This window comes from Chelonia mydas, chromosome 12 (assembly GCF_015237465.2).
Source record: "Chelonia mydas isolate rCheMyd1 chromosome 12, rCheMyd1.pri.v2, whole genome shotgun sequence".
NCBI classification, from domain to species: Eukaryota; Metazoa; Chordata; order Testudines; family Cheloniidae; genus Chelonia; species Chelonia mydas.
Window position 1 is genome coordinate 18,662,235 of NC_051252.2, and position 13,804 is coordinate 18,676,038.

The 13,804-nt window shown below is 40.9% G+C and overlaps 1 protein-coding gene across 4 annotated transcripts in view; it reads left to right on the forward strand.

Annotated features, from left to right (window-relative positions):
- Positions 1 to 13,804, forward strand: part of MYLK3 (myosin light chain kinase 3) — a 63,236-nt gene that overhangs the window by 21,886 nt on the left and 27,546 nt on the right. For 2 of the 4 annotated variants that reach the window (XM_043525946.1, XM_037878300.2), the window contains 2 exons: positions 9,485 to 9,575; positions 11,398 to 11,836. In XM_043525946.1, coding sequence (XP_043381881.1) covers positions 9,485 to 9,575; positions 11,398 to 11,836 — 530 coding nt within the window. Of the gene's footprint in view, positions 1 to 2,562; positions 3,463 to 9,484; positions 9,576 to 11,397; positions 11,837 to 13,804 lie in introns of those variants that run through there. The other 2 variants (XM_037878301.2, XM_007059644.3) reach the window with 2 other exon arrangements.

Genomic DNA, 13,804 nt, shown 5'->3' on the forward strand with positions numbered 1-13,804 from the left:
ATGTGTGCTTAACTAAAGTTGTGGCTATCTGTTTTACTGAATTAATAAATGATTAGATTACTGAAATAGCATTTTATATTAGTTCCCAGTCATTTTAATGATTCAATCAGTGTTTTGGAACCTACATAACTTTCTGAGCCACAGCATGTATTTACTTCAGACTGGAGCTAAATCATACTAGCCAATGCATTGTTAACTTTGTCACCTCAGTTAAGGGAACTATAGCAACCCCTTATGTAGGCAAAAAGGAAGCTTTTCTCCTTTCTCTCTGTTTTATCTAGTTACAGTGGAAATGTGTCTGCTGGAGTATGGTATTGGACTTAATTGCTTTTTTCTTGGATCTGTGAACAAAACATCTTTGTTCATTAATCATTATGCTCTGTTTCTAGTCTTTGGTTTATTTTCAAAAAAACAAATTAAAGACACGAAAATCAATATGACAGCATTTGTGTGTCATTAATTTATGATTTGTGCTTTGATTTTCAGACGCTCTGCTTCTTGAACAGCATGATTACACTAACAAATAGCATTGCAATTATTTTGTTATGTAACTTCAGTAAATGGCATTGGGAGTTAATGGAGTATATACCCTTAAATCCTATTTCTGATTTTTTCCCCCTATAGAATAAAATTTTCTTGCAATATCACTAAATAATCATATAATGAGACTGTTTAGGTGCTTTATTGGGTATAATTTTAAACATCCATTTTTCTTACTCTTGGAAACTGACCTGACCCATTTTGGGAGAAGAAACTGTCACCTCATAAATATCTAAGATGTTTTCAAAGTGTGACCTGGATTGGAAAGTAGGGGGCTCCAGAATCTAACTCATTAGTCATAGAAAAATGTAGCATATTCACTCGACTTCCAGCTTCCTCTGGAATTCCAGTATTTACCTTTATTTTAAATTGTGGGTGTCCTCTTGCAAGTAAGGCTTTGATGTCAATAACTGGAGTCAGGCATGGTATAGGAAAGCACTGTGCTGTGCAAGTCTCTATGTGCAGCTGAGCTAGAATTTAGTGCTTTTCTGATTTGGAGTGCCTCATGATGTCAGAGACTGAGACATTTGTCAAACTGTGAAGAGCTCACGCGATTCAAGGGAAATCTCCATTACATACTAAACTTGCCTTTTTCAATATAATCAAGACCACAGTGAAAAAACAATGGGGGAGTGGTTTGATCAGGAGTGTAAACAAAGGGTAAAATCTTGGCTCTGCTGAAGTCAGTGGTAAAACTCCCATAGACTTCAAAGGGGCAGGATTTCACACACAGTCGTATCGCAGTGTTCAATCCAGCCCAGGCTGGCAGGCAGAAAATCATTATGTGATGCCTGTTTGGTGTCTTTTGTGAAACAAGTTAGTGACCTCTGTGACCAGGTCCTAGTGGACATCATGAACTCACCACATCAAATGGAATTACTTGGAGCCTTATCAGGCAGACCAAGGGAATAGTGGGCATGAAGACAAATGTACTTTCTCACTCAGAGAAGTGGTCCCTCCAGAGCAAAGGTTGTGGCACATTGTTAAGATGGTTGGTATATTTGGTTTGGTATATTTGGTTGGGATGCTTCTATTGTTATTCCCCCTACTGTATCTTTCCTGTACGTAAATAGAGGACTTTACTTTCCAGAACTACTTCTAATGAAAAATTAAATTCACCTAAAGTATTACTATCCCCCCACACCCTGAAAAGTCAGATCAGAAGTGGTGCTAAGCACTTCAAACCCCATTGATTTCAGTGGAAATTATGACGTGCCATCATTCTTGGGGTCAGGCCCAAACACTGACTGGTGTGAAAGACCAGAACTTCTTTAATTCACTGTGTATGGAGACAGGAAAGGTCACTCTGAAACACTGAAGTGAGACTGAGGAGATCTGGATTTGGTTCATGCTTTTCCCACAGACTTCCTCTGTAACCTTAGACAAGTCGCTTAAGCTCTGTGCCTCAGATCCCCATCTGTGACACTGAAATAATTGTAGTTCCATTTTTCACAGGGCTGCTGTGAGGATAAACTCACTGTTTGTGAGGTGCTCAGCTCTGCCATGGTGTGGGCTATCTATGAACCTAAACAGAGGTTTCTCTTCTCTCCAAAGAACAATGGTTGTTTTTGTGGTGTCAGCACTCATGCACTTCAGAAAAAAAAGTGTATCGATAGCAAATAAAGGACTCCAGACTAATTATTTTGCTGCCAATTATGAAAGCAATTGTGACATGCCTCACTGTCTTTTTTTTTTTTTTTTTTTTTACACTGTGCACTTTCATGGCACTGTAGAAAGAATTTAATTTTAGACGTTTCAGTTGACAGAGACATCCTGGTGCCAGATACGTATTTCAGATCATTGTCATTATTGTGCTCTATTTTTAAGTTCAAGTGCCAGCCAACCTAAAGAGCACAGCGTGCGTCTGTGCTGGGTGTTATGCATGTGTTCTACCAGGCTGAAATCTTCCCAGCCTTAGCACGACACCACTAAATTCACTTTTATACGTCTCTGCTGTGGCAAAAGAGAAACATTTTAAAGGGTATTTTTCAATATCAGAAAACAAGGCTTGGCATGAAATCCTTGCTCCTTCCCACACCCGGAGATATCCGCTTTGGGCGTAGTCAATTGTTAAGATGCTTGCCTATCAACAGCCTCTCAAGAAAGAATTTTAAATGGTTTTGTGACGTCAAGGGGGCCCAAGAAAAAACAGTCCATTGCCAAGTTAACTCCCTCATTGAAAGCACACAGTAAAGAACAGATAATGCAAAAATGAAACCTTTTCACACAATGGCTGATCAATGACACGCTCCTAGCATCTCTAATAAGCCAAAGAATTTATCCTTGGTTGTAGGGTAAGAAAGTGACTAAGGAAGATGAGCTTTCAGAGAACGACCCTCTAATTTACACACTTAATGAGCAGCCAAGTAAATCGCACTGCCATTGGCTCCTTGTCTGGGCAGAATGTCTGAGGGTAACATGGAGCATGGAAAGGGGCCTGGAAATGCAGTGGCTAGGTTGCAGCCAGCAAGAGGGAACCACTTAAGCACAATGGACAAAAAATTGAATCTTTTGAGTGAAAAGGTAGATAAATTATTGGGTTCCCAAGAAGACCTGAATGGCAAGCTACAGAAGGTGAACCGAGGTATTGACGACCTAGGAAAGAACATTGACAAGTTAACAGCATCCCAAGCATCCGCTGCTGAGACGGATGCAGCAAAAAGAGGCCTGAAACCTGGGGACAGCGTTTGCCCGTTTGAGACTGAAAATGCATGCTCAGAAATGCTGAAGCTGATGAGAGCTACACAGCAAGATGCCTTGAAGCACAGGGAGAGGCTGGAAAAGATAGAAAAAATGGTTGATACTGTGGATAAAGTCATTACATTTGTGGGAGAGACATTCAAAAATTCTAAAGTAGTGGATTTCATTCTGAGAGGCATTGTACCCTGGAAGAAAGGGAGTCTGGTTGAAATCCTCATGGAGGTTAGTTTTATTTTACTGTTCACGATCCTTTTCTTGTTAAGGAAAAGGGCTCCAGGCTTTCCTGTTAACTTTGTACATAATGCATGTGTGTTTTCAGGCTTTCCTCTCTCAGTATTAGGCATAAGAATAAATGGTATAGGGCAGAAAACATGATAGGAAGGTTTCAAATAGGTGTAAAGACTAGGTCTCTGCATCAAGGAGTTGACAATTTAAGGGCCAAAATCTGCCCTCAGTTACACCCTGGCCAATGACGTCCAAGTTAGTTGCGGAATCCAGCCCTAGATGAAGAATAATAAATAGTTAATGTACTGTGAAGTGACAGAATGGGATTCTGTTTTCTAACTGATCGTGACAATTTAGGCATCAAGGGCCAAAATCTGCCCTCATTTATGTTCATATAATTTCAGTAACTTCAATGGAACATGGACCTAAATCTTCCCAATTACATCTGTGCAATTCTATTGACTTCATCGAATCATTGGATCAATAGGGCAGTGAGTGCAGGACACTAACTCATAACCATTTGTTAATTATGAAGCATAATGAGCGGGAAATGGTTTGTAGTGTCAGTAGGATATTTTGGAATTCATTAGTTTTCTTTTTAAAAAAATGAACTGGCACTTATAATGAATATCTGTTGTTTCACTGAGTCTTGTTTGTCATCATTCACTACTATTTGTGTCCCATCATGAGAAACAAAGAATAATCTGCACAATGAGGTGTTTGTGGGACATGGTCTTATTCCTGGGGATCTCATAACATGGGGTGGTAAAAACATTATTGCATTAGGAATGACTCTACTTGCAATGGAATTATTTGAATACTCTGTGAATGCTCCTGGCTTTATAACTTGAAAATCAAAAATCAAATCAAAATAACTTGAAAAAAACAACAATTAAAATATATGGGTGGAATGTGAATTTGAGCTCTTACAAAAATGAGACTGTAATAGACCTCAGTATAGATCAGGAGGGTGTTGTGCCAATTTTCAGATGCAGCTCTAACAGTCCATCTCTATACAGATATGAAGAACCACTACTCTTTCAGAGGCTGACAATTGAACCAGATTGTGAGATTTTTTTTTTTTTTTGGTTAAATTTCCAGTGGAAACTGGGTTGAGATCACTGAAAAACCCCGTCAGACATTTACATGGTGCCAGTACTTGCAGTCTGTTCCAACTGAAGTGTGGTACAATAGTAGGAGACATGAAAAAAGCGTTCTAAAAATTGATGTGCTTTAGGTTTAAAGATATGATTATTACTAGCACTTGCAATGTGCTTGGAACTATGTAATACCTGGAGACAGCTAGGATCCTGCTTCATAGGGTGTACTCTCCAAATTCGACAGACAAGTACATAGTACGCTAGATGGCCAGGTAAAGGACAACTTCAAAATGGTAAACTAGTTTTTAAATTTCTTTCTTTGCTACATTCACTGAAAGACTTATTGGAAGAAAGATGTTTTTAAGAGGGATTTTAAAGGTAGGGTGGCTGTGATGCACGAGAGACAACTCATATGTGGTTATAGTCTACTATAGGAAAGCAAATACATATTGGACAGGTGGGCAACGTTAATTAACCAGCCACATTCCTTCATTTGTTTGTTATACATTGTAAAACTGGAGCATAAAGAACATAATTTAAAACCCAAAGGGTTCCAGAAGGCTTTTTGCATTACAGTTGCAAATAAAATAACCAGTTACTTGCTTGTTTCTGCTTCCTAGCCATCTCTTTATAATAGTGCACCATATACCAGAGCAGTGGCTTTATCCAGCATTACTATGTGTTCAGGACAGATGTTGAAAAATTGGAAAGGGTTCAAAGAAGAGCCACAAGAATGATTAAAGGATTAGAAAACTTGGCTTATAATGATAAATTCAATGAGCTCAACCTATTTAGTTTAACAAAGAGAGGGTTAAAGGGTGACCTGATTACAATGTATTAGTATCTACATGGGGAACAAATATTTGACAACTGACTCTGGAATCTAGCAGAGAAAAGTGTACCATGATACAATGGCTGGAATTTGAAGCTAAACAAATTCAGACTGGAAATAAAGTGTAAATTTTTAACAGTGAGAGTAATTAACCATTGGAACAATTTACCAGGAGGCATGGCAGATTCTCCATCACTGACACTTTTTAAAATCAAGATTGGATGTTTTTTTCTAAAAGATCTGCTCTAGGAATTATTTTGTTGAAATTGTATGGCTATGTTGTGCAGGAGATTAGACTAAGGACCATTGTGATCATCTTCTTCGAATTTATGAATCAGTGACGGAGGGGGTCTTATGTTTTTATTTTTGTAAGTAGCGGCTTGCTGACACAACAATAGGATTCAGTGGCGTCTTTAGGACTGTTTGTGTGAGACTGCAGGGTTGGCCTCAAATTCATAAAATAAGTAAATGTCTAAAACTTCTGACTCTTGACTTACAAAAAACAGTGCTGGAATGTGTGGTCCACGGCAGTCTCGCTTGCAGAAGGGGATTCAACAAGAATAAAGATCCCCACAGTGTCACCATTGTCAGGGGCATACTGAGTGTTTTAATTAAAAGTGTCAATGACATTTGAAAACTTTTTTAGTGGGGGGTGGGGGGAGAGGGAAAAAAGCTTATTATACTATGTCAACATTGGGGTATACAAGGTCAACACACATAGCACCTCAACCCCTTATGCTAATATTAATGGGACCTGATTTTCAAAAGGCATGTAACTGGAATTGTGTGTTCAAATATATAGGAGGTTCAGAAGCTCTTGCTTGTTGCCACACTCAGTAGTTGAGTAGGGTAGGAGATCAGGTCAATTCTCCACTCTAAATTATCCTTTCTCTGGTTCAAATATTTAATATTTTCCCAGCCAATACATGTATTTTCACTACTTTTTGATGTTTTTCTATGGTCTGCATTATCATTGGCTAAATATTAGAGCTAGGATGAACAGTCGACGTGGTTTCAACGAGTCTTTTGTTAAAGAAAGGATTGGGTATCACCCAGAAAGCATTCAACAAACATTCGCCACCTGAGATTGGTGTCTCTTCAGCCAGAGAAAGAGATGAACCTAAGCCAAAAAAAATTTGGATCTAGATTTTTCAGTACCCCAGAATTCAGGTCAATGGGCTGGAGCATGTGGGTGAGTGTTTGCAGGATTGGTGCCCAATGGGATAGCCTGTCTATCTGACTTCACTGTGGCTTAATGAATGGAAGGTCCTTTTGGGGGTTACAGGGTAAAATAACATTAAATGTGTAAAGCGGTGCTGTTTATCTCTCCGTGAGAGCCAGGAGGGATGAAACCAACATTTTCTTCATCTGGTGCCTCCCCTGTCTTAGATTAAAAACTATGTGATAGAACTGTATATTGGAGAAAAATCACCCCAGGTGTAGTTTTGGCAAGTAACATTTTTTGAGACCTATGAGCTAATTTATTATTCCACAAGATTTTGCTTTAGAAAAAAGATTTAAAAAAAATTGGTGGATGTGACCCAGGGAGTCCTTGATGCCAACTGGCAGAGGGCATTGGGGGGTGGGGGTGGTGCATAGGGTTTTACAGGGATCCCCTGGGGAAGATCTATGCATAATAGTTCACTGAATGGTGGCATGTGAAGTCATGAACGCAAGTGGCCCACAGCTTGCCATAATCATAGCTAATGTATGGATGGATAATGTTAAGGAATTATGTGTCCACACTAAAACTTATGCTCCGAAGTCTCGGAGTTTTAGCATGTCTCCAGGAGATGACATACTTTGGAAATGTTCCTTTCAGGCAGGAGGTAACGGACACCTATCTCCCTGTCTGGTGGTTTGTGTATTGTGTCCTGAATGCGTCACAGGGTATGCCTATTTATATACTGAGCCACTGGCAAAATCAGAGATTGTGAAATCTGCAAGATGAAACCAAGAGCGGGGTGGGGGGGGTGTTCTGCTTATGAAAAAAGAGAAAGAGGATTGTTCTGTTATATCTTGGGCTGCCAAGAAACACACTGAATCCTTCACCTAGAAGGCACACTCACACCACGTCTTTCTCATGAAAGGAGGGCCACAGCCAACGTGGCTATAAAGTGCTGCAAGGATCTGGGGTGAGCATGACTCCACAAGACATAAGTATCTAGTTAATTAAATCTAGGCTATAGAATGCATGTTATGATTTTATGTCACATGTAACTATTTGTTTCCAATACTGCTATTTGCTGCAATTTAAATCTCTATGCTTTGTTTGATACACTTATACTTGACTTCACTATAAACATATCTAGAATCATAGAATATCAGGGTTAGAAGGGACCTCAGGAGGTCATCTAATCCAACCCCCTGCTCAAAGCAGAACCAATCCCCAACTAAATCATCCCAGCCAGGGCTTTGTCAAGCCTGACCTTAAAAATATCTAAGGAAGGAGATTCCACCACCTCCATAGGTAACGCATTCCAGTGTTTCACCACCCTCCTAGTGAAAAAGTTTTTCTTAATATCCAACCTAAACCTCCCCCACAGCAACTTGAGACCATTATTCCTTGTTCTGTCATCAGCTACCACTGAGAACAGTCTAGATCCATCCTCTTTGGAACCCCCTTTCAGGTAGTTGAAAGCAGCTATCAAATCCCCCCTCATTCTTCTCTTCCGCAGACTAAACAATCCCAGATCCCTCAGCCTCTCCTCATAAGTCATGTGTTCCAGTCCCCTAATCATTTTTGTTGCCCTCCGCTGGACTCTTTCCAGTTTTTCCACATCCCTCTTGTAGTGTGGGGCCTAAAACTGGACACAGTACTCCAGATGAGGCCTCACCAATGTCGAACAGAGGGGAATGATCACGTCCCTTGGTCTGCTGGCAATGCCCCTACCTATGCATCCCAAAATGCCATTGGCCGCCTTCGCAACAAGGGCACACTGTTGACTCATATCCAGCTTCTCATCCACTGTAACCCCTAAGTCCTTTTCTGCAGAACTGCTGCCGAGCCATTCGGTCCCTAGTCTGTAGCGGTGCATGGGATTCTTCCGTCCTAAGTGCAGGACTCTGCACTTGTCCTTGTTGAACCTCATCAGATTTCTTTTGGCCCAATCCTCCAATTTGTCTAGGGCCCTCTGTATCCTATCCCTACCCTCCAGCATATCTACCTCTCCTCCCAGTTTAGTGTCATCTGCAAACTTGCTGAGGGTGCAATCCACGCCATCCTCCAGATCATTTATGAAGATATTGAACAAAACCGGCCCCAGGACCGACCCTTGGGGCACTCCACTTGATACCAGCTGCCAACTAGACGTGGAGCCATTGATCACTACCCCTTGAGCCCGACAATCTAGCCAACTTTCTATCCACCCTATAGTCCATTCATCCAGCCCGTACTTCTTTAACTTGCTGGCAAGAATACTGTGGGAGACCGTGTCAAAAGCTTTGCTAAAGTCAAAGAACAACACGTCCACTGCTTTCCCCTCATCCACACAGCCAGTTTTCTCGTCATAGAAGGCAATTAGATTAGTCAGGCATGACTTGCCCTTGGTGAATCCATGCTGACTGTTCCTGATCACTTTCCTCTCCTCTGTGCTGTGTGTCAAGCGGAGCAGTGATCTGAGGTGGACTTGGTAAACTGGGGTACACTGTTTCTTTGGAAGCAGCAAATCTGAATACTGTGAGTGTCCAGTGGACTTGGGCTGGACACTCAAGGAAGACACTCGGAGGGCTTGAGAGTTGGGCGAGGGGTGCCAATTGCTAACTTGTAGGGTGACAGCGGGGCTTGCGAGGTCTAGAGGGGAGTGCCGGTGCAGTTGGAGAGCTGATCCAAGGAGAGCACAGACAAGACTTCCTTACACTAATGGCAGATGATGGAGAGATGCCTCACATCCCTGGAGCCTCCCGGAAGCCTCATAGAGGGGGAAATAAAGAAGCAGCAGCAAACTGAGAATGCAATGAAGCTGAGTCGTTACCACCAATTTCATAGTGTCTAACTGCCTCCACTGGTAAAGAATTAGAGGGACCCAGTGGGAAATGGACATCTTTACCTTTGTTAATTAATTGTGTATTCAATTGTATTTTTTAGACTAAAGATCAACCTGAAGAGAAGGGTGCGAAACCAAAGCATGTATCTAGCAACAGAGGAGTCCAGGCCGAAAGCAAAGAGTCTTTGGAAGGTATATGTAAGCCTGTATGTATGATAAACATATCCATTGTGGAATTTGAGATAGGTTGGGAAGAGAAGATCCAATATTCTCCTATATATGTAGGTACTACTGAATTATCCCTTTGTAACTAAGTATCTGGACTTATCAAGTTCTCAGAAAAGCGTGTGTTGGATGTTTGATACCATCACAAAAAAACAACAAACAAAAATACAACTCCCTTTCCCAAAAAAACCAAACCGCTAAACCAAATTGAATAGCAGCCATTACCTTTGTTTGGTTAATGCTGTATTTCTTTGCTTTTGCAGTTGTAGTTAGCTTAATTAAAAGAGAGCAATGTCTGTTTGGAAGACACCAGGGATACAATCGCAAGAACACAAAGAAAATCTGTAAAGTCATAGAGGAAAAAAGCACGTGAAGAAGCAGAAATACAGATTTATTTTTGAACTGGGAATGTCTCACGTGGCCAGCGAAGATATTTTCAACAAGTCTCAGGGGATGGGGTTAGAAAAGGGATTCAGACCTCAGACCTTTCTGTCATCCATTGTATCCATTGTCATCAGTGGAGTTACACCTGTGTGAATGTGACTGTGAATAGTGCCCCGTTACAGTCACCTCCCCATGTCACCAGAGGCTCCTCTCAAGCATGGCCAAAAATCGTCTTGGTTTCTTGGCTCAGAAAATAACATAAACTAAAGAATCTGCTGCTCAGAATTCTGACTCAAAAGCCCCCAGTACTTTTGGGCTGAGGTGTTAAACTAAAAATTAAACAAAAATCACATTGATTTCTAGGGCCTGCGCAAGTAGAAATCTGGACGAAATGGAAGTCATTTCCCATCTAGACTGCCCTTCCTTTTTATGCACCATCACTAATAATTAAGAGCAGTTGCAATTATTGGAATAGCTCCAGTGGGGACCAATGAGAGGCAGTGTTCTGAGTCTTAGTGTCTCCTGGAAACCTCCTGTCCCAATTTGCAATGTCAGTGCTACTTCTTATAGTATGGACACTGGGATGGGTGTGCCTTTTGGGATTTCGGAGTCCGAACAACATGTCATGTTGACCCATAGAGTACTTACAGTCTTGGACGTCCTTCAATTGACTCTTATCAATTTTCTGTTTGCAGTGGTGTTGTAGCCCTGCTGGTCCCAGGGTCTGAGAGAGACGGGGTGGGTGGAATAATGTCTTTTATTGGACCAACTTCTGTTGGTGTAAGGGACAAGCTTTTGATCTTCACAGAGCTCTTCCTCAGGTCCGGTCAGGTCTTCCTACTTATCTTCCTTTGTCCTAGGGCAGAGGTGGTAATTGCCTACTTCATTTTAAGTAGTCTCCTACAACATGTGCATGCCTAACAACCTGTCCTATTTTGTATTTAGCATGGACACTCTGGTTACCTTCCCCAGAGCTGAGGAAGGACTCTGTGAAGCTCCAAAGCTCATTCCTTCTACCAACAGAAGTTGGTCCAATAAAATATATTACCTCACCCACCTTATCTCTCTCTTATCAATTTGGTTTTTAGTTATTCAGAAATCCAGTTTCTATTTTTACTTTTACCATTGCTGAAAAGCTAGCAATGCAAGTAAGTAATTTTATTAACCTGCATGTGTCAGTGTCAGAAATGTCAAACATGCTTCTAATAAGCTTAAGCCTTTTTTGTGTGTCTTTTAGTCCTTTCACATGAGCATCATCGCCTAGTTTCACTATGATGGTAGGTTTTTGATAGAGTCCAACATCCCTGGCTACCTCCCTATTTTTTACAACCTATACCACTATGTAATATTTTTTCTTGTGTCAGGGGAAGGCTGTGACATTACGATAATACTATTTCTTATTTAGAGCCCAAAGGAGAAGAAAAGTTGGATGAAACTAACGGAGCATGTGAAAAAGTAAACTCTTTTGACGCTGTAGTCTCCAAAGTTGACTCCAGTCCACAAGTCAAAGAAAGGACAACACAGCTGCAAAAAATAGCAGGTTCTGGCAAAACAAATAGCTCTAAGAATTGTCAACCACAAAAAGGCACTGGAATTAAAGCTTTGATTCCAAACCATGGTCTTCCCTTCATAAATCATGGCCCTGTGGGGAACAAGAATGTTACTGCTGAAGCAATTGATATGGACAGAGCACCAGGACTGGAAGAACACCACAGAAATCCTATCACTCAGAAATCAAAAGAAAGTGAAAACAAACCCTCTACATTCAGTGCTATATCCATGGAAGCCATGCCATCCACATCAAAGTCTGTATCCAGAGCAGGGGGTGAAGTGATATGTACAAGGTAATGATCTAGTCTGTAATTCTCTGTGTGATCTGAAACATTCCATGTGTTAATAATAGGCAAATTATTAAAAGGACGATTCAGTCTTGCTCATATGTGAAACCGTAGGAAAAAAAGCCTTGTTAGAAAAGGAGCTTGTGGAACCATGCAAACAGTTAATCTGAAGACGAATTAGATCCAGTGTGGTGGCTTATAAATTTATACAAAGATAATGTTTGTAGATAGAAAGTGCTTGGTAAGCGCTAATTACTAATATTACACATCTGTTCTGAGTCAGGGAGGTTTGAAATGGGTTTGCTCTACGTGTGTCACATTTCATTGAACCTTGTAAATGGCTGACTCCTTTCTAACATGGATGTTTCTATAAATATCACATATGGGGCTTAATAGGTCTGCAAGAGGAGTCTGCCATTGACTGAGGATAGAATTTTTTTAGTGTGTGATAAAATTTCAGGGCTTGGGCAGGTTGTTGAATCCGATGTATAATAGTCCTTTGTGCACCTCAAAGAAGTCAAAAAGAAAAGGAGGACTTGTGGCACCTTAGAGACTAACCAATTTATTTGAGCATGAGCTTTCGTGAGCTACAGCTCATTTCATCGGATGCATACTGTGGAAATTGCAGAAGACATTATATACACAGACACCATGAAACAATCCCTCCTCCCACCCCACTCTCCTGCTGGTAATAGTTTATCTAAAGTGATCATCAAGTTGGGCCATTTCCGGCACAAATCCAGGTTTTTTCACCCTCCGCCCTCCCACAAACAAACTCACTCTCTTGCTGGTAATAGCCCATCCATGCCTATCATATGCATTGTGAAGACAGTGGTCACTTTGGATGGGCTATTACCAGCAAGAGAGTGAGTTTGTTTGTGGGAGGGCGGAGGGTGAGAAAACCTGGATTTGTGCCGGAAATGGCCCAACTTGATGATCACTTTAGATAAACTATTACCAGCAGGAGAGTGGGGTGGGAGGAGGGATTGTTTCATGGTGTCTGTGTATATAATGTCTTCTGCAATTTCCACAGTATGCATCCGATGAAGTGAACTGTAGCTCACGAAAGCTCATGCTCAAATAAATTGGTTAGTCTCTAAGGTGCCACAAGTCCTCCTTTTCTTTTTGCGAATACAGACTAACACGGCTGTTACTCTGAAACCTGTCAAAGAAGTCAGTATTTTTGGTTAGGTCTGTGACCACATGACCCAGCCTATTTTAAGCATTGGCCATACAAAGATGTGAGCAAACATTTCTTTTTCTAACTTTTTTTTCTCTTTAACATATGACATATTTAGTATCAGATACCCTTTTTTGTCCTTTTTTTTGGTTAGGACTTTAGAAAAGTTATGTGATTTAACTTGCAATTGCATTATGGGGAAAAAAATGAAAATGGAGATCCCATTTTTAAAACATGTCTGTGCATGACCATGCATGTTCATTTTAGGCTCATGTGCATTTTTGTGTATACACAATTATCCCGATGTGCAGGTACACAAGTCAGCATTTGAACACAGACCAAAAAGTGACTGCTTTTTTGTATGTGCACATTTGAAAATATTCCTTTTAAAATGCATTCTGGTGCCTTAAATACAAGACAGGCACTTTATTCTCTAGGTAGTCTTTAGTTTATTGTGCAATTTACAGGTATTTTCAGGTGCTGGAGTATTCCCAGATGAATGCAATACAAGCATATTAAGGCCTTGTCTACACTACAGAGGGAGATCGATCTAAGTTAAGCAACTTCAGTTACGTGAATAACGTAGCTGAAGTCGATGTACTTAGATCTACTTATCATGGGGTCCACACTACGCGATGTTGACTGGAAACGCTCTCCCGTCTACTTCCCTTGCTCTTCTCATTCAGGTGGAGTACAGGAGGCGACGGGAGAGGGATCTGCGATTGATTTAGCGGGTCTTCACCAGACCCACTAAATCGACCGCCGATGCATCGATCGCTGCATGTCGAACCCCC